General features: G+C 32.9%; 1 protein-coding gene across 3 annotated transcripts; it reads left to right on the top strand.

Annotated features, from left to right (window-relative positions):
* The first annotated feature begins 5,370 nt into the window (after window positions 1–5,370).
* Window positions 5,371–15,279, top strand: LOC147411208 (OPA3-like protein). Of its 3 annotated transcripts, none has more exons than XR_015179286.1 (5): window positions 5,371–5,796; window positions 12,164–12,298; window positions 13,131–13,217; window positions 14,285–14,354; window positions 14,809–14,944. XR_015179286.1 is itself a non-coding variant. In XM_086445909.1 (5 exons), the coding sequence occupies exons 1-4, from the start codon at window positions 5,668–5,670 to the stop codon at window positions 14,971–14,973; spliced, it is 516 nt and encodes a 171-aa protein (XP_086302035.1). In that variant the 5' UTR covers window positions 5,376–5,667; the 3' UTR covers window positions 14,974–14,998; window positions 15,116–15,279. The 3 variants fall into 3 exon arrangements, 2 of the variants coding, with proteins under 2 accessions (XP_086302035.1, XP_086302026.1); XM_086445909.1 differs by lacking the exon at window positions 14,285–14,354 and adding an exon at window positions 15,116–15,279 and having other exon boundaries at window positions 5,376–5,796; window positions 14,809–14,998; XM_086445900.1 differs by lacking the exon at window positions 14,285–14,354 and having other exon boundaries at window positions 5,379–5,796; window positions 14,809–15,279.
* Window positions 15,280–17,557: the final 2,278 nt, after the last annotated feature.

The following is a 17,557-nucleotide window of genomic DNA, read 5'->3' as shown; positions in this document are numbered from 1 at the left end:
ATCGTTACAAAATTTTGGAAAAAAATGAAATGTTTATATCAAATCAAAGATAGTAAAGGCAAAAGAATAAGAGAAACCCAAAGATAGACAGATTTGAGAGCAAAGCTTTTTCCACCAAAAGACTCTATTATTGCTTCGAAGTGCTGCATCAATAAAATAAGAATGTTACTGAATATACCAAAGAATGTCATTAAAACCAAGATTGAAGTATCTAGCATTGAGTTGTCAATGGTAGCTAGATACATGAAAAGGTTAAGACCAACCAGCACTCCTCATAGCACTTGTAAAACCTCAAGCAAGTCTACAACTTGCCCTCAAAATAGAGAGGTGATGAATTCTATACAAAGAGTCAATGGAGAGAGAGATTCTGACGGCACCTGCTGTACAATTTACTCACAGCAGAGGCCTAGAGGGCCAACAATTTCAACTAGAACAGTTAATCACCAAAACGAAGAAAGGTGAGATGCGTATAGTCAAGGAACTGTCCAAGATGTTAAAGTGATTGAAATGCATGAAAAAGCGATGATGTTCTTACAAACATTCACAATAGAAATTACTGTATAAGGAAAATTTATAAATCTCATCAAGGAAAACAAAATGTTGGCCTACCAGAGAAAAGAAAGACCAAGGGGATGAGTCAACTGACATCATAGGAGACCTCAAGCATGACAACGAGGAAGCAGTTGCCCAGTGTTTAAAGCAAATGTTATAATGTAATAACTTTATAGTTTGATAAGTAATGACTACCCCATGTACAACTAAAGAGCAGTAGCGATGGCCCAACATCTTCGGGACATGTAAATCCATTCCAACGACTATGAAATGACTATACGTATTGGTAGCTGTGAAAATATTGTGACTGAAAAGATGATTTGGAAATTAAACCCAGCAGCAAACTAATATTTTTACAATGCTACAAGTATTAAGGCTTGATGCTTGATTTCTTTTATTGGAAAGAAAGACAGAGACCCTAATTGATGTCACACAATGTCACATTGGAGCTAGCCCCATAGTGCTAGGGATAGCTTGCACAACCATAGTACCATATACACTATCAGTGTTAAAAATATCAACAAGCAACCCTAAAAAACATAAAATCTTCTTGCCATTAAAATTTGGGGTCACCACCTAAGAAATTTGAAAGCTACCATGTCTTTTAGCAAAACCTAGTACTCTGGCAATAATCATTTTGGTATAATTGTATAATAAAATAGCAGCTTGTTGTCAACGAGAAAAGGCTCCACTTAGCAGCAACCCCTTCTAGTGCAACAATTTTCATACTAAACCATATTAGGATAGACACAATTACAATTGACAAATACAGTGAAAAATACATATCTATACTAGATATAATTGACACAACAATCCAACGGTGAAAAAGGTCCCTTTTTAAAGTTCGTAAAAGTTTATGCTCTATATCCATGTGGCACCTGATCATGTTTTTGAGTATCACATGGTCATTTAGGTCCATATAAATGGGTGTTCCGTCAGTCCATATAACCCAATCTCAACATACATACATAAGTATGTAAGTATATATATGTATACCTTAATTATCACTTTTTGTTAGAGAATCCTCTATTGCATTTGCATCCCTTAATATATTACACACAACGTTATCCCCCTAACAAACTCTCTTAAATTTACGAGCCTTCAACATTTCATGGCAAAACTTAAATTTAACATCTTGGTTTTTTTTTTTTTTTTCTTTCTTTCCTTGTATTAAAATAAATTGTTTATTATATATTATAGGTTGTAAGATAATTAATCTCTATGACTAATAATGGAACATCTTATGAACCAAAATTCTCAAAATGATTAAGTTCTAATCAACAATTTTTGTTAAAACTTTCTTTAACAGAAATCAAGCAAATTGTAAGGTTTCTGCAACAATAATTGAAAGAATTAAACAAAACTCACTTAAACAAAGAATAGAAATGAATCGAATCAGATATTGAAAATCTCAAAAATTGTTTCTTAAACATTAAAACCTAACCTCAGCAATATTATTTATTTATCGAAGATCAAGAAGAGAAGATTTTTTCTTGATTTCAAAGAAACTAACCTTAGCAATGTTATTCATCTACAGAAGATCAAGAAACACCTTCACGATTCCCTTGAGTAAAATTAGTTTAATATGCTCAAATTACAAAGTCGAGCAAAACAGGGATGGAATTACATCATTTGGAAACAAACTAATAAACATTTTTAGGATTTTTGATAGAGATAGACTTACAAATAAGATCTGGAGTGGTTTGATCGTTGGCACTGATGAGTGAGCTTCAATTCGTATGGTTTTTTACTTGAGCTCTAATTTCTTCTTCCATTTGAATTCTGAGAGATTAAAAATCCATCGACGAAATGACAAGAACTCGTTCGATGCTCTCGATCGATCCAAAATGGGAGATTTAGGGACGTGAGTGAGAGTGAGAGATCGTTCGCGATCGGTGCTCTCAATCGTTCGATGTTCTCAGATGTCTAGTTTGAGCTCTAATGATTTCCATTTCTTTTCTCTTTCAAATTCATTGACTAGGAGAGTGAGTTTCTTCTACAAAAATTTTCAATTAGGTTTTCCCCTGAAATGGCTGAGAAGGAAGTTTTTTTTTTTTTTTTTTTTTTTTTTAAAGTTTCGATGGTTCGTTGGGCTGTGACTATCGAAATTTGTTCTTGGGTTTAAAATTGGGTTTTGGGCTGATAAAATTAAACGTTGGTCTTGGGCCGCCAAGTTTAACACTATAATAATAGCGAATTTTAACATTTTTGAGGTTGTGTAGTACAGTTCGATTGAAAATGTTACATGACAAGTTGATGGTTTGCTCTTATTCGCCCATCAACTTGAGGGAGGATGTTAAGATGACTAAGTTACCTTAGTTAATTGATTCTCTTAACACTAGAATACCCTTAGAATATACCAACCATCTATAGTTAGTCTTTGAATAGAAATATATTTTGTAATTGAGAAAAAAATCTCTCCCAAAATAAACTTTTATGTAATTGAGATAAAATCTCTCTCAAATTATTTTCAGGGTTGTACTATAAATCAATATAGAATCACCTCAAAATAATAGAGAGGATTTTCTACAATACTCTGTGTATTCTCAGTTACATCTAAATTTTCAAATCTATAAGTACGTCGTTCTTCGTTCATCACTCACCATTTGCCATTACAAGTCATTAGAATAGATCAAAAATTACGTATGAATCTTTGAAATTATGATGAGCATGCCATTCTCTATTCCTCATTTTTCATTACAAATCATCGAAATGAATTTCTTTGAAAGACATGGTAAAAAATTACATCTGAATCTTTGAAATTATGAGTATGTTGTTCTTTTTATTCATCATTTATCATCACAAATTATCAGAATGAATCAGCAATGGCTGTTGATAAATAAGTTACGATAAAAGAGATGAGAAAGGATATTTTGGGTACTTTAAATTTTGTCTTAGTTAGGGACTTTTAGAAATAAAAAATTTACTGACTTGGTTATTAAGTCACAGCCCAAAAGCTGATGAGTATTTAGAAAGAAGTCCCTGTTCCATTAAATAATTTTGCCTTTTATTTATCATCACCAAGGCATACCCTAACTTATCATCTGGGCCTTCTCTAATGTACTGAAGTAAAATGTCTTAAATGCCCTCATCTTCATCGTGTAGCAAAAAACTCTTGCTTTTTCTTCCTCAAATCAATCATCTAATATAAATAAATAAATAAAACCTCATCTTCAACCTTAAGATTCCATATACTTCAACCTTCAAACCTCAAGAAGTTAGATTTTTTTATGATTTGTTTGGAAAGAAAATACATTTATAAAGAACTTCAAAAATGTGACAAAAGGTTCTTTATAAAACAATCAAATCTCCCATCCATAGTTGCCAATTCTTTTAATAATTTGTCTCTTTAATTTTTCTAAAGTAAGCATCTAAAAAAGCCAAACGGCTGTAAAATTTTGTCTTTGTGTTGTAAATCTACCAGTTGGGCCTGAATGGACGAACACCATTCCTGACCCTAGATTTTTGGAGTAAGACTTTAAAACTTTTGGAATAATGCCTTATGATGACCCATAAGTCTTTTGGCCCTCCCCTTAAGTTAAAATATATATATATATATATATATATATATATATATATATATATATATATATATATATATATTATATATATATATATATAAAAATAAAAAATAATCCTACATAATAAGGGTTTTGTTAACATGTGCCTTAAGGGCACGCATTAAGTTGCATTAAATACACCTTTTAAATTTATTTTCTTATCAAAAATGCCCACACACAAAATTTCCTATAAAAAATAACCTCGAATGCTTGTTTTCAAGGTTTATTTAATGAATTCTAACATCTCCCACTTTAACAAAACTCGGAGAATAAATCACATTGTTCTCTTCCCAATATTTATCCCTCTCACCTAAGTAAGGGTTGGTACTTAATATCCTCACGTATCTCGAGTAATCATTTCAATTTTAGTATTTTCTCTTATCCATTTTTAAGAATACCCCAATTTTATTGTATTTTCTCCTTTACTCTTTTCAATTAGGATATAAAATGGGTTGGATTTTATCCAAAATCCAAGTGATATGAATTTAGTGAGTTTGGACCCTTGGAGGATATACGAATAAAATATGGGTTGATTCCCTTGACCCAAGTCGAATACAAATCCATCCCTACATTCGCTTAGATCTGAATGATAAATTAATTTGAAAATAAATATTTTTATATTTTTTAAAATATATTTTTCTACTATTTTAATATAACATGAATTCTTATCAAATAAAAAAATTATAATGGTAATTTGTCTAGTACAGTAATTAAAAAAGAAATATAGCAAAAAAATTATTGAACTACCCAAAATTATCCAACCCGAATTAAGTAATTCTATTGAATCAAATCTAGATCCAGATTTAGGAAAAGCAAAATGATTTGGATACGAATCTAGGTCCAAATATAAAATCTAGATCAAGATATGGATGTATTCAGGTCCGACCTAAACCAGACCCATTTTAAACCTTATTTTCTATAATACATTTCTAACTTCATTCACTTTCTCTTCTACCCCTTTGTCAATAATACCCATCTTACTTTATTGTCTTTATTCTTCTATCATTTTTAAATAATACTTATGTTACTTTATTATCTTTCCTCTTTTACTCCTTGACTCCGTAACCATTGAACAAACTCTAATCTAATCATTTAGTTTCAATTTATTTTTTATAAATATTTATTTATTTAATTTTCAATAATTTTCCCTAAACCCTAATTTTTGATGAGTTGGTCCAATCCAACGAAGGGTCGTTCATGGAACATTTTGGGTCATTAGATCATCATACCAATATTTTTCCCCCTTCTCTATTATAAGTGAAACCTTCACGTGATATCTTCAAAGATCTTTCTTTTAAAGAATCCACACTAAAGACTGGATCACTATGAATAATATTTTACTTTTCTCTTTTATCAATTTATTATTATTAATAATCTCTCTTCAGTCGATTCATCTCACTTCTCAAATGAACAAGAATCTCAACTGTGTATTCTTCTCAAATCCTACCACCCATTTCTAATTTTTCAAGAAAACTCTATCTCCAAAATTTACAGACTTTCGATTTCAAACAGTGAAAAAGACTCCAAAGAAGATAATTAGAGCTCCTCAAGAGCTATGATCCTCCCTGTTGTGAAGCTTGGGACGCTTGCCTTGAAGACTCTCTGCAAACCCATTGCTTCCAGGATCAAAAAAGATGCTGGTTTGCATCCCAAGTTCCGCCAACTCATCATCAGCTTTGCTCAGGTCCGCTTCTCTCTGTCTTTCTATAATGTTTGGGGTTTTTTTTTTTGTTGAGATTTGTTATGGTAGTTTATGATTTAAAATGCTGCCTTTTTTTTATTCCCCCATTATTGATCGAGTTTTTGGTTGATTTTTGGTTGTTGGATTTTGAAGCAATTCTGTTGGGTTGTTAGGTGATAACTGATTCCCATTTGCGTATTTCGTGAATTGTTTGAGTTTTTCTGATATGGGTAGAGAGTTTGAGATTGCTATGGTAGTTTATGATTTAAAATGTTGCTTGTTTTCCATTATTCATCTAGTTTTGGGTTGATTTATGAATTGGGCATTGGATTTCGAAGCAATTTTGTTGGAATGTTGGGTGATAACTGATTACCCATTAGCGTATTTCATGAATTGTTTGAGTTTTTCCAACATGGGTAAAGCGCTTGACATTGCCATGGTAGTTTACAATTTAAAATGCTGCTTGTTTTCCATTATTGATCAAGTTTTCAGTCGGTTTATTAATTGGGTATTGAATTTTGAAGTGTTGGAGAAACAGATGCAATATATTATGATACATGAGATACAATATCATATCAATGTATCTCATCTCAAAAGAAAGGGAATGTTGGAGAATAATATATGTAGCAATATTGATTAGGATATTCTACATTAGGAAGTTCTAATAAATTAGAATATTTATGTTAGGCTAGTTTTCTTATCTTGGTTGATGTAATCCCTATAAATATCCTATCAGGATTCATGTAATATTCATCTAAGAATACTCAATAAATTTAGTTTTAAAATGGTATTAGAGCTCAAGCTCTACTGAACACATCGATCTTGGTGTGCCGTTCTTAGGTGATGGCACTACCACCATTGCTGGACCTAAATTCATTTATTTATTTATTTATTATTATTATAGTTTTCTTCAATGAAACCACATCTCCTTCTATTTCTCTACAAATCTCCCACGTCTATATATTCATCTCTTACGATCTCATTTTTTTTTTCCTTATAAAAAAAAAAAAAAAAAACTCTCCAACGATAGTTCTTTCATTTAAATCACACAATCCTAATTTCTTTGCTCTTGGGAGAGATCATGACAGACCTAGTTTCGTAACCTATTGGTTCCGACAAACTCAAAAAAAAAAAAGCAGGATGCAACTATGATGGACTTCACAGACAGGCGGTGACCACCAAGAAGTAGAATTGCATTTTTGGGGATCTAATAACGTGTCACTTAATGAGATCAAGAGAAATAATTCGGAGAAGTCAATTGCATGTTCCTTCTTCAAAGGACCATGCAATTGAGTGAGGATGTTTGAGAACCGGATGCAATATATTATGATACATGAGATACATTATCATATCAATGTATCTCATCTCAAAAGGAAGGGAATGTTGGAGAATAATATATGTAGCAATATCAATAAGGATATTCTATATTAGGAAGTTCTAATAAATTAGAATACATTGATATGATAATGTATCTCATGTATTATAATATATTGCACCGGTTCTCTAACATGAAGCAATTTTGTTGGAATTTTAGGTGATAACTGATGCTCATTTGCGTATTTCTTGAATTGTTTGAGTTTCTCTGACATGGGTGGAGAGCTTGAGATTACTATGGTAGTTTATGATTTAAAATGCTGCTTTGTTTTTCACTTTTGATCGATTTATGAATTGGTTACTAGATTTTGAAGTAATTTTATTTGAATGTTAGTTGATGACTGATACCCATTTGTGTATTTCATGAATTGTTTGGGTTTTTCTGACATGGGTAAAGAGCTTGAGATTTCTATGGTAGTTTACAATTTAAAATGCTGCTTGTTTTCCATTATTGATCGAGTTTTGGGTGAATTGGGTATTGGATTTTGAAGCAATTCTAATGGAATGTTTGGTGATAACTCTTACCCATTTACCCATTTGCATATTTCATGAATTGTTTGAGTTTTTCCAACATGGGTAGAGAGCTTGAGATTGCGGTAGTTTACTATTTAAAATGCTGCTTGTTTTCCATTATTGATCAAGTTTTCAGTCGATTTATGAATTGGGCATTGGATTTTGAAGCAATTTTGTCTGTATTTTAGGTGATAACTGATACCCATTTGCATATTTCATGAATTGTTTTAGTATTTCTGACATGGGTAGAGAGCTTGAGATTTCTATGGCAATTTACAACTTAAAATGCTGCTTGTTTTCCATTATTGATCGAGTTTTGGATCAATTTATGAATTGGGTATTGTATTTTGAAGTAATTCTAATGGAATGTTTGGTGATAACTGATACCCATTTGTGTATTTCATGAATTGTTTGAGTTTTTCCGACATGGGTGGAGAGCTTCAGATTGCTATGGTAGTTTACAATTTAAAATGCTGCTTGTTTTCCATTATTGATCAAGTTTTTGGTCGATTTATGAATTGGGGATTGGATTTTGAAGCAATTTTGTCAGTATTTTAGGTGATAATTGACACCCATTTGCGTATTTCATGAATTGTTTGTGTTTTCCAGCATGGGTAGAGAGTTTGAGAATGCTTGGATGGATAGTTCATGGATTCTAGATCCATAAAAGCTCAATGGGTGTGTCATATATTATGGAAAATATGGATGGGGAGTCTATAAATTTAGTCTCTCTTCAATCTATCATTTAATAATTTTACTACATCCATATTTTCCTTTTTTAATTTTAATATTTTCATGAATTTTAATCTAACATTTTTTTTTTATAGTTGTTATCTTTTAGAAAAACAAAATCTATATGGCTTTAAATCAGAGAAAAAAGACACCCACAAAAGCATTTTCTTAGAAAGATGTGGATGATTCACTTTTGATTCTAATGTGGGATGAGATGTTAGTTCATATGATGGGAGGACTTTCTAAGTATTAAGTCAATTCAGTGTATTGGTAATACCTAATGGATGTCAAGGATGGATAGATTTAAGAGGATGTCGTCCGTAGAATTAAAGCTAGATGGTTAAAATGCAAATGTGCTTTTGGGATGCTATGTGATCGACTCATCCCAATCAAATTAAAGTAAAATATAAGATGGTAGTAAGAATGATGAAGACAATATATCCAATTTTGTAACATTGCCCCAAAAGTTTCTATTTGGATAATGCAAATATGCTTTATTGCACCTTAGTTTTGTGATATTGCCTCAAAAGGACATCCAGGTGATAACATCAAAATTTAGTCTTCTCACCATATATTTTGTTCATTTTTTAGATTTTATTCATTCAATCTTTTCTCATGTCGACCATGAGGAATATCATGAATAAAGATTGTTAGGTGAGTAATCAATGGCTTTATTTTTTTTATATACCATACTTAAGAGAGGAGGTCGAGAGACCTACCTGATACAAATTAAATAACGATGCTCGTATTCTCATTACAAACCAAGTCCCTTTTAAACAAAATATCCTCAAAGATGACCCCCACCCCCCCTCCCCCCCGGCAAAAAAAAGACCTAAAATTTGAACTATCACATTTTGTGTAAATTATCCTTCCCTTTGAAGATTATGATATTTCTTTCCTTCTATAAATCCCAACAAATAGCAAATTGGGCCATTATCTATAGGATCATTGCTTTATAACAACGAGACATGATCTACTAACTATGAAATAAGGACAAATGGATCTAGGAAACTACCACAATACAAAAGAAGGTATATGAAATGGGCTCATATCACACACAAAACTGGATATTGTCTTTATCATTCTTCCTGAGTTAGGAAGAATGTCATTCTCGATTTCTCATCAATACTTTTCCTTATCCTTCCCTTAATCATGTCAGTTGTTCATGCAATAAAGTTCTCATACAATCCTTCTTCTTTTTTATAAGTATACAAATTTATTAAAAAGAGAAGAATTTACAAAAGAAGGGGGGTAAGATAGCCCTCAAACAAAGAAAAGACAAAAAAATGAATGCCAAACAACAACAAGAGAACAAAAAAATAAAGCTATGCGTCACAAATAGAATGCCATTTGAACACAAAATCATCAAAAGGAACTCCCAAAAAGTCCTTGCTTAACTTCGACCAAAGGTGTAATAGCCCCAAAATCTCCATATACACAGCATGAGAAGTTCATTTATTGCCCTGAAAAACCTTGAGATTTCTCTCTCCAAAAACCCCAAGCCACCGTCAGAGGAAGAATGGTCCATAGGTATCTTTTTCTTCAAGAGAAAATATTAAAAGACCACCCTTCCAAGAGCGAAAAGAAAGTACAAGGAAAACCTAATCTACTTGAAACAGGGAGAAAAAGGATGTCCAAATACTTCGGGAGAAGGAACAATGGATTAAATTGTGATTCCCCATCCCTCATACACAAAGGACAAATATTTGAACTAATCCAGCCACGATGAATCAAATTATCCAAGGTAAGAATCCACCCCAAGGAGGCTAACCACACAAAGAACAAAACCTTATAAGGAACAAGAGCAGACTAGATGATTGATTCTGAGAAAGAGTTTTGAAATTGGGGGAGAAGGAATTTATAGAAAGAATGAACTAAGAAAATCTTGTCCTTAGCCTTGATCCATTCTCTCTTATCCTGCTCGTTCTCCATGAAAAGTAGAGAACTTATAAGATTTAGGAGAGATATTACCTCAATTATCTCCCAGTCATTAAAATTCCTTTAGAAACCCAAATTCCAAGATGTAAAGGTACCACTACGAATCAAACAATATAGTATCGAGCAGTTCCTTTTGAGGGAGCAAGCATACCGAGAAGGATATTGAATTGCCATAGTAGAGCTACCACATCATCTGTCCTCCCAAAACCTAATCCTATCACCTACTCCTACTATATAACTAAACCCTCTATCAAATAGCTCGACCACCTTTAGAATCCCATTCCACACACTACAACCATAAGTGCCTGAGGCCTCACCACTATACCACCGGAACCTCTTCTCCTCGTACTTCGCCTGAATAACTCTCCTTCACAAATTAACTCCTCTCCTCTCCTCACCAAACCGTCAAAGCCACTTACCCAAAAGAGCTCTATTAGTAAGTCTTAGACCTCTAATCCCCAACCCTCCATTTTTCTTTGGATTACAATATTTTTTTAGAAAATGTATGTTTAAAGCCTAACCATTAATAGGCTCTTGATCAAAAAGTAAAGCCTAATAACAAAGTCATCTCTAAAGTGCCAACTTAGCTAAGTGGTAAGACATGTGGAGTGTTGTTCCCACGTCCTAGGTTCAAACCCCCTTGAATTCAACTTCATTTGCTTACCACTAACCCTATACCTATCAACACAACAAAACACACACACACACACAAAAAAAAAGAATAAAGTCATATTCACTAAGATACTCTTCTTAAATTCTATCTTTATAAAAGATTGATTCATGGCATTGACTTCATTAAGGGGCTCACCACAAATTGGTTGGTGTCAATCCAGTTCAGAACTTGGAGATCAACACATAGAACACAAGAGATATGATCCTCCCCCATTTGTGAATGTTCACCTTGAAGAGCCTTTGCAAACCCATTACTTTTAGGCTCATTAAAGAAGCCGATTGCTCCCCAAGTTCCATCGATTAATAATCGGCAATCTGTATCCCTGACCCATCTCTTTTTTTTTTTTTTTCCTTCCTATATCCTGGGTTCAGGATTGAAATTTGTTCTAGACTTCTAGACATCTTATTTGTTTATTATTTAACTCCATAAAAATTTTGATATATTTTATCTTTTAATTTATGAATTGGGTATGTGTTTTGATGCAATTATTAGATAGGCAACCATACCTATTTTTGTATTTTAATGAACCAATCAACCTTTATGTTCCTAGTTCTTTCATATGGGTATGGATCTTGGGATTGGTCAGAGTGATGGCTTATAGATTCTAGATCAATGAAATATTAGTTGATATCTGTAGGAAACTTGAGTGATGCTACAATAACTCAATAAGACACTCTAGTAAGTGATTTTGTGGGTTCTAACATAATCATTACTGTAATTCTTGATGACTGTTATTTGAATGGAAGCAACCAAAAAATGTATTGCATTCAAATACAGTGGATTTTGATGAGTGTTGCAGCCTGCTTGATTACATAAGATGGTGGCAACAAGCTTCCAAATGATCAAAATACTTACCATGAACACTTAATAATGAGATTAATGTCTGAAAATACGTTTCTTTCAGCATATAGTTCACTTGGATCATACAGTGAGTTTGTCATTTTTTGTTTATTTTTATTTTTAGTAGTATTTCCTTTCTCTGTATTATTGTTGCATGCACCTACAATTATGTTATTAAGTGGTGTATATATTTCTCTCTTGTTTCTCATTTACATACGGTCTAATTTTGCAATAACTTTTACAAAGTCTATGGCATCAGAAACATGTTGTTCCTATTCCTAATAGTGCTATTTGAATCAGGCAAACCATCGATTTACGACGACCATGCAAAGACGAATTTCAAGTCGTGCTACTGACATTGAGATCCGCCCTCTGAATGAGGAGAAAGCTGTTCAAGCAGCAGCCGATCTTCTTGGAGAGCTTTTTGTATTCTCGGTATATATTAAAAATCCGTAGTATACCACTCTTTTGGTCTATCTGTAAAAAGTTCTAAAATATAACCATGTTTTGATCATGAATGAAAGTAACATTCTGGATCAGATTATCTTGGCTGAGATGCCTCATTTCCAATAAGGTACCTAGACAATGGACGCCACACATACTTTTTTTAGCATTTAAGGTTGTGAGTACAAGTGGGCTTTCATATGTGAATGAGTTTTTGGACTTTGGAGTGGGAAGGGTGTGGGTCGGTTCTGGTTCAGATATTGAAGTACCCAGAACATGAATCTAATGGTTCTGGTTCCTTGGGTTGCGGTTTCGGTACTCAAACAGGTGGAACCATTGCCAGAACCCTCAGATACTCAGTTACCCACTGTATACCATTCCCAATTGTTGAGTTTTTAGAATTTTTCTTTTAAGAAGCCCCTTCATTTGTTTATAAATTTACAAAGAAAAATGATCCACTAGTTTGGAGAAATGGAAAAAGATCTACTACATTAATTTTATACTCCAATAACCAAAACAAATTGAAGTATTGTACTCATTGTAACTGTCAATCTTGAAAGAGAATGCCGAAGATGATGTTTGTGATAGTAGATGAGATGGTTGAACTTCTTTCACGTTAGAATAAAGGAGCTGGGGTCAATTTCGCTAGTCTAAATTTTTAATATTTTAATTACCCATTTACTCTAGACCCAGTTTGGGAGCCCATTTTAATTAGATCCCAAATATTGGGAACCAGACCTCATGGCATACTTGTTCATTCTACTTGCAACTTATCTTCGACGGTACACTAACTTTAGATAATTACATGCATTCTTTTCATTAGGTTGCAGGTGCTGCTGTGATCTTTGAGGTGCAAAGAAGTTCTCGATCAGAAGCTAGGAAGGAGGAACTACGCCGGCAGGAACTAGAGGTAATATATTTTCATTAGGTCGCAAGTGACATCCAATTGTTCTTTCATTTATCTAGATGAAATTAAAATATGCCTTTTTTCTCTTGAGATTTCTCCAATTAACGTTGATAAGCTTTTTTAAAATACTATAGAAAAGGCCAAATTATTGATAGAAACAGTTCCATTTTTTTGCTAAAAAATCTGGCTTTTAAAGTACACCTATTGCACTTGTATCGAACTTCTATGTATCGAATATTATATAGAAGAAGAAGAGGAATCTTTTATCCTTCTTTAAGATATATTTTTCTATTTTATCTCAAACTGTGATACCATTTCCGTCCGTTCTATATCACTCTCTATGTGGTTATCCTTTTTTTTTTCCTAAAATTCTTGTTAACCCAATATGTGGGATAAGAAGTAGACGATGATGAGGATTTTTGCTCAAATTCTTCCTTTCTTAAGATTTGTCATTCTACGATGAATCCCCATAAACCAATGTTGAGATTCATAGCAGTTTCATGTAGCTTCTTTGGGTTGGCATAGAATCACAAGTTTTGACTATTAGTTAAGGAAACCTTTTTTAAAAGCTCATTGGATAAAATTGAACTGGCCTGGCAGCCAACGTTCAAGCCCAACCTGGCAAATATACTATAGTTAATGGCCAGAGAAACAGAACGACGGCAATTTTAAAACTCTTTTTTTTCTCTTAAACCATTACTAAATATCAGTTTACAATTGTAGCAGTGATTCTTGTACTAAAATGAGAGCCCATTTGCTTCCACATTATCTATCAAAATTATCCCCTCTTAAACCATGAATCTCTTGCTTAAATTGAGTTTTTCCTGCAAATTCCCACTCTGGAACTGTTTATCCATGCCTTTTCTCTCCACATTCTCATTCTCAAAGTTTTTGCTGGATGTTGAGTTGATACACCATCTTGTTTTTTGAGTTGGTTGAACTCGTTTCAGATTATTTAATTGGTTGACGGTGTGTTTGTTATCGCAGAAGCCTCCTCCACTTTAAAGCTTGATCTTAAATTTAAATGGTCTGAGGATTCCCAGTCCTACTAATTTGTGAAAATATTGTAGGTATAAAGGACGAGTCTCTGATTGCTTAAATCATAGCCACGAGAAAGGTGCAAATCCAAGAATATTTCATGTTGGTGGTGGGAAGAATTTTTTTTTTTTTAACATAGTTTTTCATATTAATCGATAAGAAAAATTACTTATCTATTGTTGATAGAGTAATTGATAAAACTTAAATTTTTTACAACTTAAAAATATTATTAGAACCCATCCTAGAGTAAATATTGTTCCATGTTTTAATGATAAATTAACAGATAGAACTTTATAAATGAACAAATTACTGAAGTTTGAAGTCCCTCCATGAACTTGAAACCTTAGATATGAAATTCTAGCAGAACCTTGGAAGAAAAAAAAAAAAGAAAAGCTAATTTGTTTAATAGTATTTGTTAAATATATGGATATGCACCATTGCTCTAAGTACCACCTTTTATTTCTCTTTTACTTTTTTTTTTATTCAGAAAGAGAGATAGGCCCATTGTGTCATTTATAAGTGGTAATCCGGTTACCTCATTTATTCATTTTCTTAGGCAATGAAGCAAATAGACGAAGATTTAGCGAGAGAAGTAGAGCTTCTTAAGCACAAACTCGAAGAACTAGAACACCTTGCAAAGGGCCGAGGACTCAGTGGAAGTTTCAACTTCAAGCATGCTCATGGCACTGAACAAGGAAAGTCTGCAACACCCACTCATTGAGATATCTAAGCATTATATTTCAACTGTACGTACGAGCACATAGCCATGCAATTATGGAATTACTGATTTCTAACTGATTTTTTTTTAGATTTTTCGCTCTCCATAAATCTCTTATATTTTGTCCTTGGGCTTGTCTTGGCAGACCGGGATTTAGTTTTACAATTTGTAAATAAAACTGAACAACAACAATGAGCTAATAAAAGGGTTAGCGACCAACAATGAACTGGAAATTGTACCTTTTATTTGTGATCATTGTCTCGAAAAAGTCTCGTATTTTGTAATGTGGCAAATCTCTCCATTCAGGTATATGGTCTATCTGTATCTGTACCCATATTTAGAATTATTTGAATTGTACGTACATGCATCATCTCGAGATACAAAAGTAGTTGACTTCTTGGTCAAACCCAAGATAAAAGTCATGCTCTAGAATCACCTTAGCACATCAATATTAGTTTGGGTCAAAAGGATAAGGACTGATTTGCAACGTTAAATCGAATCTAGAAATAAATTTGGTAACCATTTATTGTCACTGTCATTCAGAATCACTAACACTACACAATCTTGAGAAACACAAGTTGATGAATTTGAAGTTGGTTGTTCTATTTGGGACTCCTAGGCCTGGAATGAACCTAAGAAAATATACAAAAATGGAGAAAACACGAAGGGAAAGGCATCTAATCTAAAGCTATTATAAGCTTTAGATCACTTTGTTTTTATTCTTTTAACTTTAGGTGATGTCTAAGGTAGTGCCTATTGGATGGTTGGTACCCACATGTTGCATGCGTGACACCTGTCTTGATGTCTTTTAGCTATTTTGCTACAGTGAATCTATAACCCCATTGATTTAGAGAGCTGCTATTGGCACTCCAACTTTTACTTATTACACCCCAATTAAAAATAAAGAAAATAGGTAATGGTTATTAAAAGTTGCTCATTTTTAGGATTTAAGATTTTATATTAAGCCTAATCATAATTGTAAACAACTACTGAAATTGTTTGAACGGGTGTTATATCTTTTTACAATGTTGAAATTATAACTTAGAGCCATACCTTCGTTATATTTGAATGGCGTATTTTTAATTTTTAATTGGGTGTGACAAATAATTTAAGAAATTGAGGTGTAATGAGTAAAAGTTGGGGTGCCAATTGCAGCTCTCTTGATTTATCTCTATGGCCATCTAGTGAGAATCTCGAGCTAAGGTAGTGGCGATGCACTTTATGCCTCCGTGCCCAAGTTTCTTTCCTTGTCTTACCGCACCCACCAAAAGCGCCCATGACGTATACATGTATATATTCTTTCTAGCTTCTTCTTCACTTGTCTCCTCTCTAAGTCCATCTTTTGATTTACTTTACTGTATGTGTTTCCACCTTAATATAGTAAAGTCCCTAAATTATCCTCAGCTTTGTGACCTGTCATTCCTTATCTTAAGATTCTAGCCAACATATAGCAGTATTATATAATATTTAGGAATCGTTGTAATCGGACTATCCCACGTGGCAAACTCAATCAACTATCCTGATGTGACAAGTTCGAAAATCGTAGATCTGTGTTCCTCAGCATATACGGTTCACTCCATATACACATTTTTGTGGGGAAGTGCAGACATGTCTCCTAAGGAGCACAGATATACGATTTCTGAATTTATCATGTCAAGTAGTCGATTGAATATGCGTCACGACTCAATATTTAGTTGACTAATACAAGAAATTAATTTGGTTCAAAGGGTAGGCTAGTAATCTTTTATATATATAAAGATTTGAGATCCTCCATCAAATTAACGGCTGGTATGGGATGATAATCATTGGGATTCTCAAGAAAAATGGATCTTTATAAAATTGTACTTATAGCTAGGATAAGCATTATTGAGGGATAAAATGACAAAGGATGGACAATTGACATTTTTGTCATATAACTAAAAGTAATAAATGACTCACAGATATAAATAGAGATCTTGAATATCAATTTCGACTAAGTAGAATCAAAGTTTCATTCAATTATAACGATAGAACTTGGGACAGCTTTGAAATTTTAAAATATCTTAAAAAGAGATTTAGGAGTAAAGTTAAAATTATAAAATATTTTAAAAGTGTTTCTCTATTTTGGGAGAGAAAGAAAACTCAAATTGTTTTCTCTTCTCTCCCCCACTTAACAATCCAAACAAGAAAAATGGAGAGAAACTCATTTATTTTCTCTTTTCTTCTCTCCATTTCTCTTAATCCAAACACAGCGTTATTTATTTTTCGATAAACTTATTTAGATAATGTTCACAACTATAATCATATTACAATAAATACCCTAATTAACATGAATTAAGCAAAACATATGATTATGACACGCAAGGAGATGATAAAGTTGATGTAACCCTCTAAGTTTGAGGGTTGGCCAAGTAGTGCCAAGAAAGTAAAATGTACCTAAAATTCGATAGAGTCAAATCATACGTAATACGAAGGTGAACGTTTTTCCAAGAGTCAAATTGGAGTGACCTCAAGATTGTACATCATATCTTCCTTTTCAAGATTTCTACACATTTTCACGTCAAGAAAGTGAGATATGAGATACAATCTTGAAGTCACTTTAACATTA

This window comes from Akebia trifoliata, chromosome 1 (assembly GCF_017979445.1).
Source record: "Akebia trifoliata isolate Shusen 1 chromosome 1, ASM1797944v1, whole genome shotgun sequence".
NCBI lineage: Eukaryota > Viridiplantae > Streptophyta > Magnoliopsida > Ranunculales > Lardizabalaceae > Akebia > Akebia trifoliata.
The sequence above is the reverse complement of the archived record's forward strand: the minus strand, read 5'-3'. Positions and strand labels throughout refer to the sequence as shown.

Bases quoted from the DNA above. Each gene is read 5' to 3' on its own strand.
- LOC147411208 (XM_086445909.1), top strand. From the start codon at position 5,668: ATGATCCTCCCTGTTGTGAAGCTTGGGACGCTTGCCTTGAAGACTCTC. The intron at 5,797-12,163 runs GTCCGCTTCTCT...TATTTGAATCAG, and splicing joins TCATCATCAGCTTTGCTCAG to GCAAACCATCGATTTACGAC. The intron at 13,218-14,808 runs GTAATATATTTT...TCATTTTCTTAG, and splicing joins TACGCCGGCAGGAACTAGAG to GCAATGAAGCAAATAGACGA.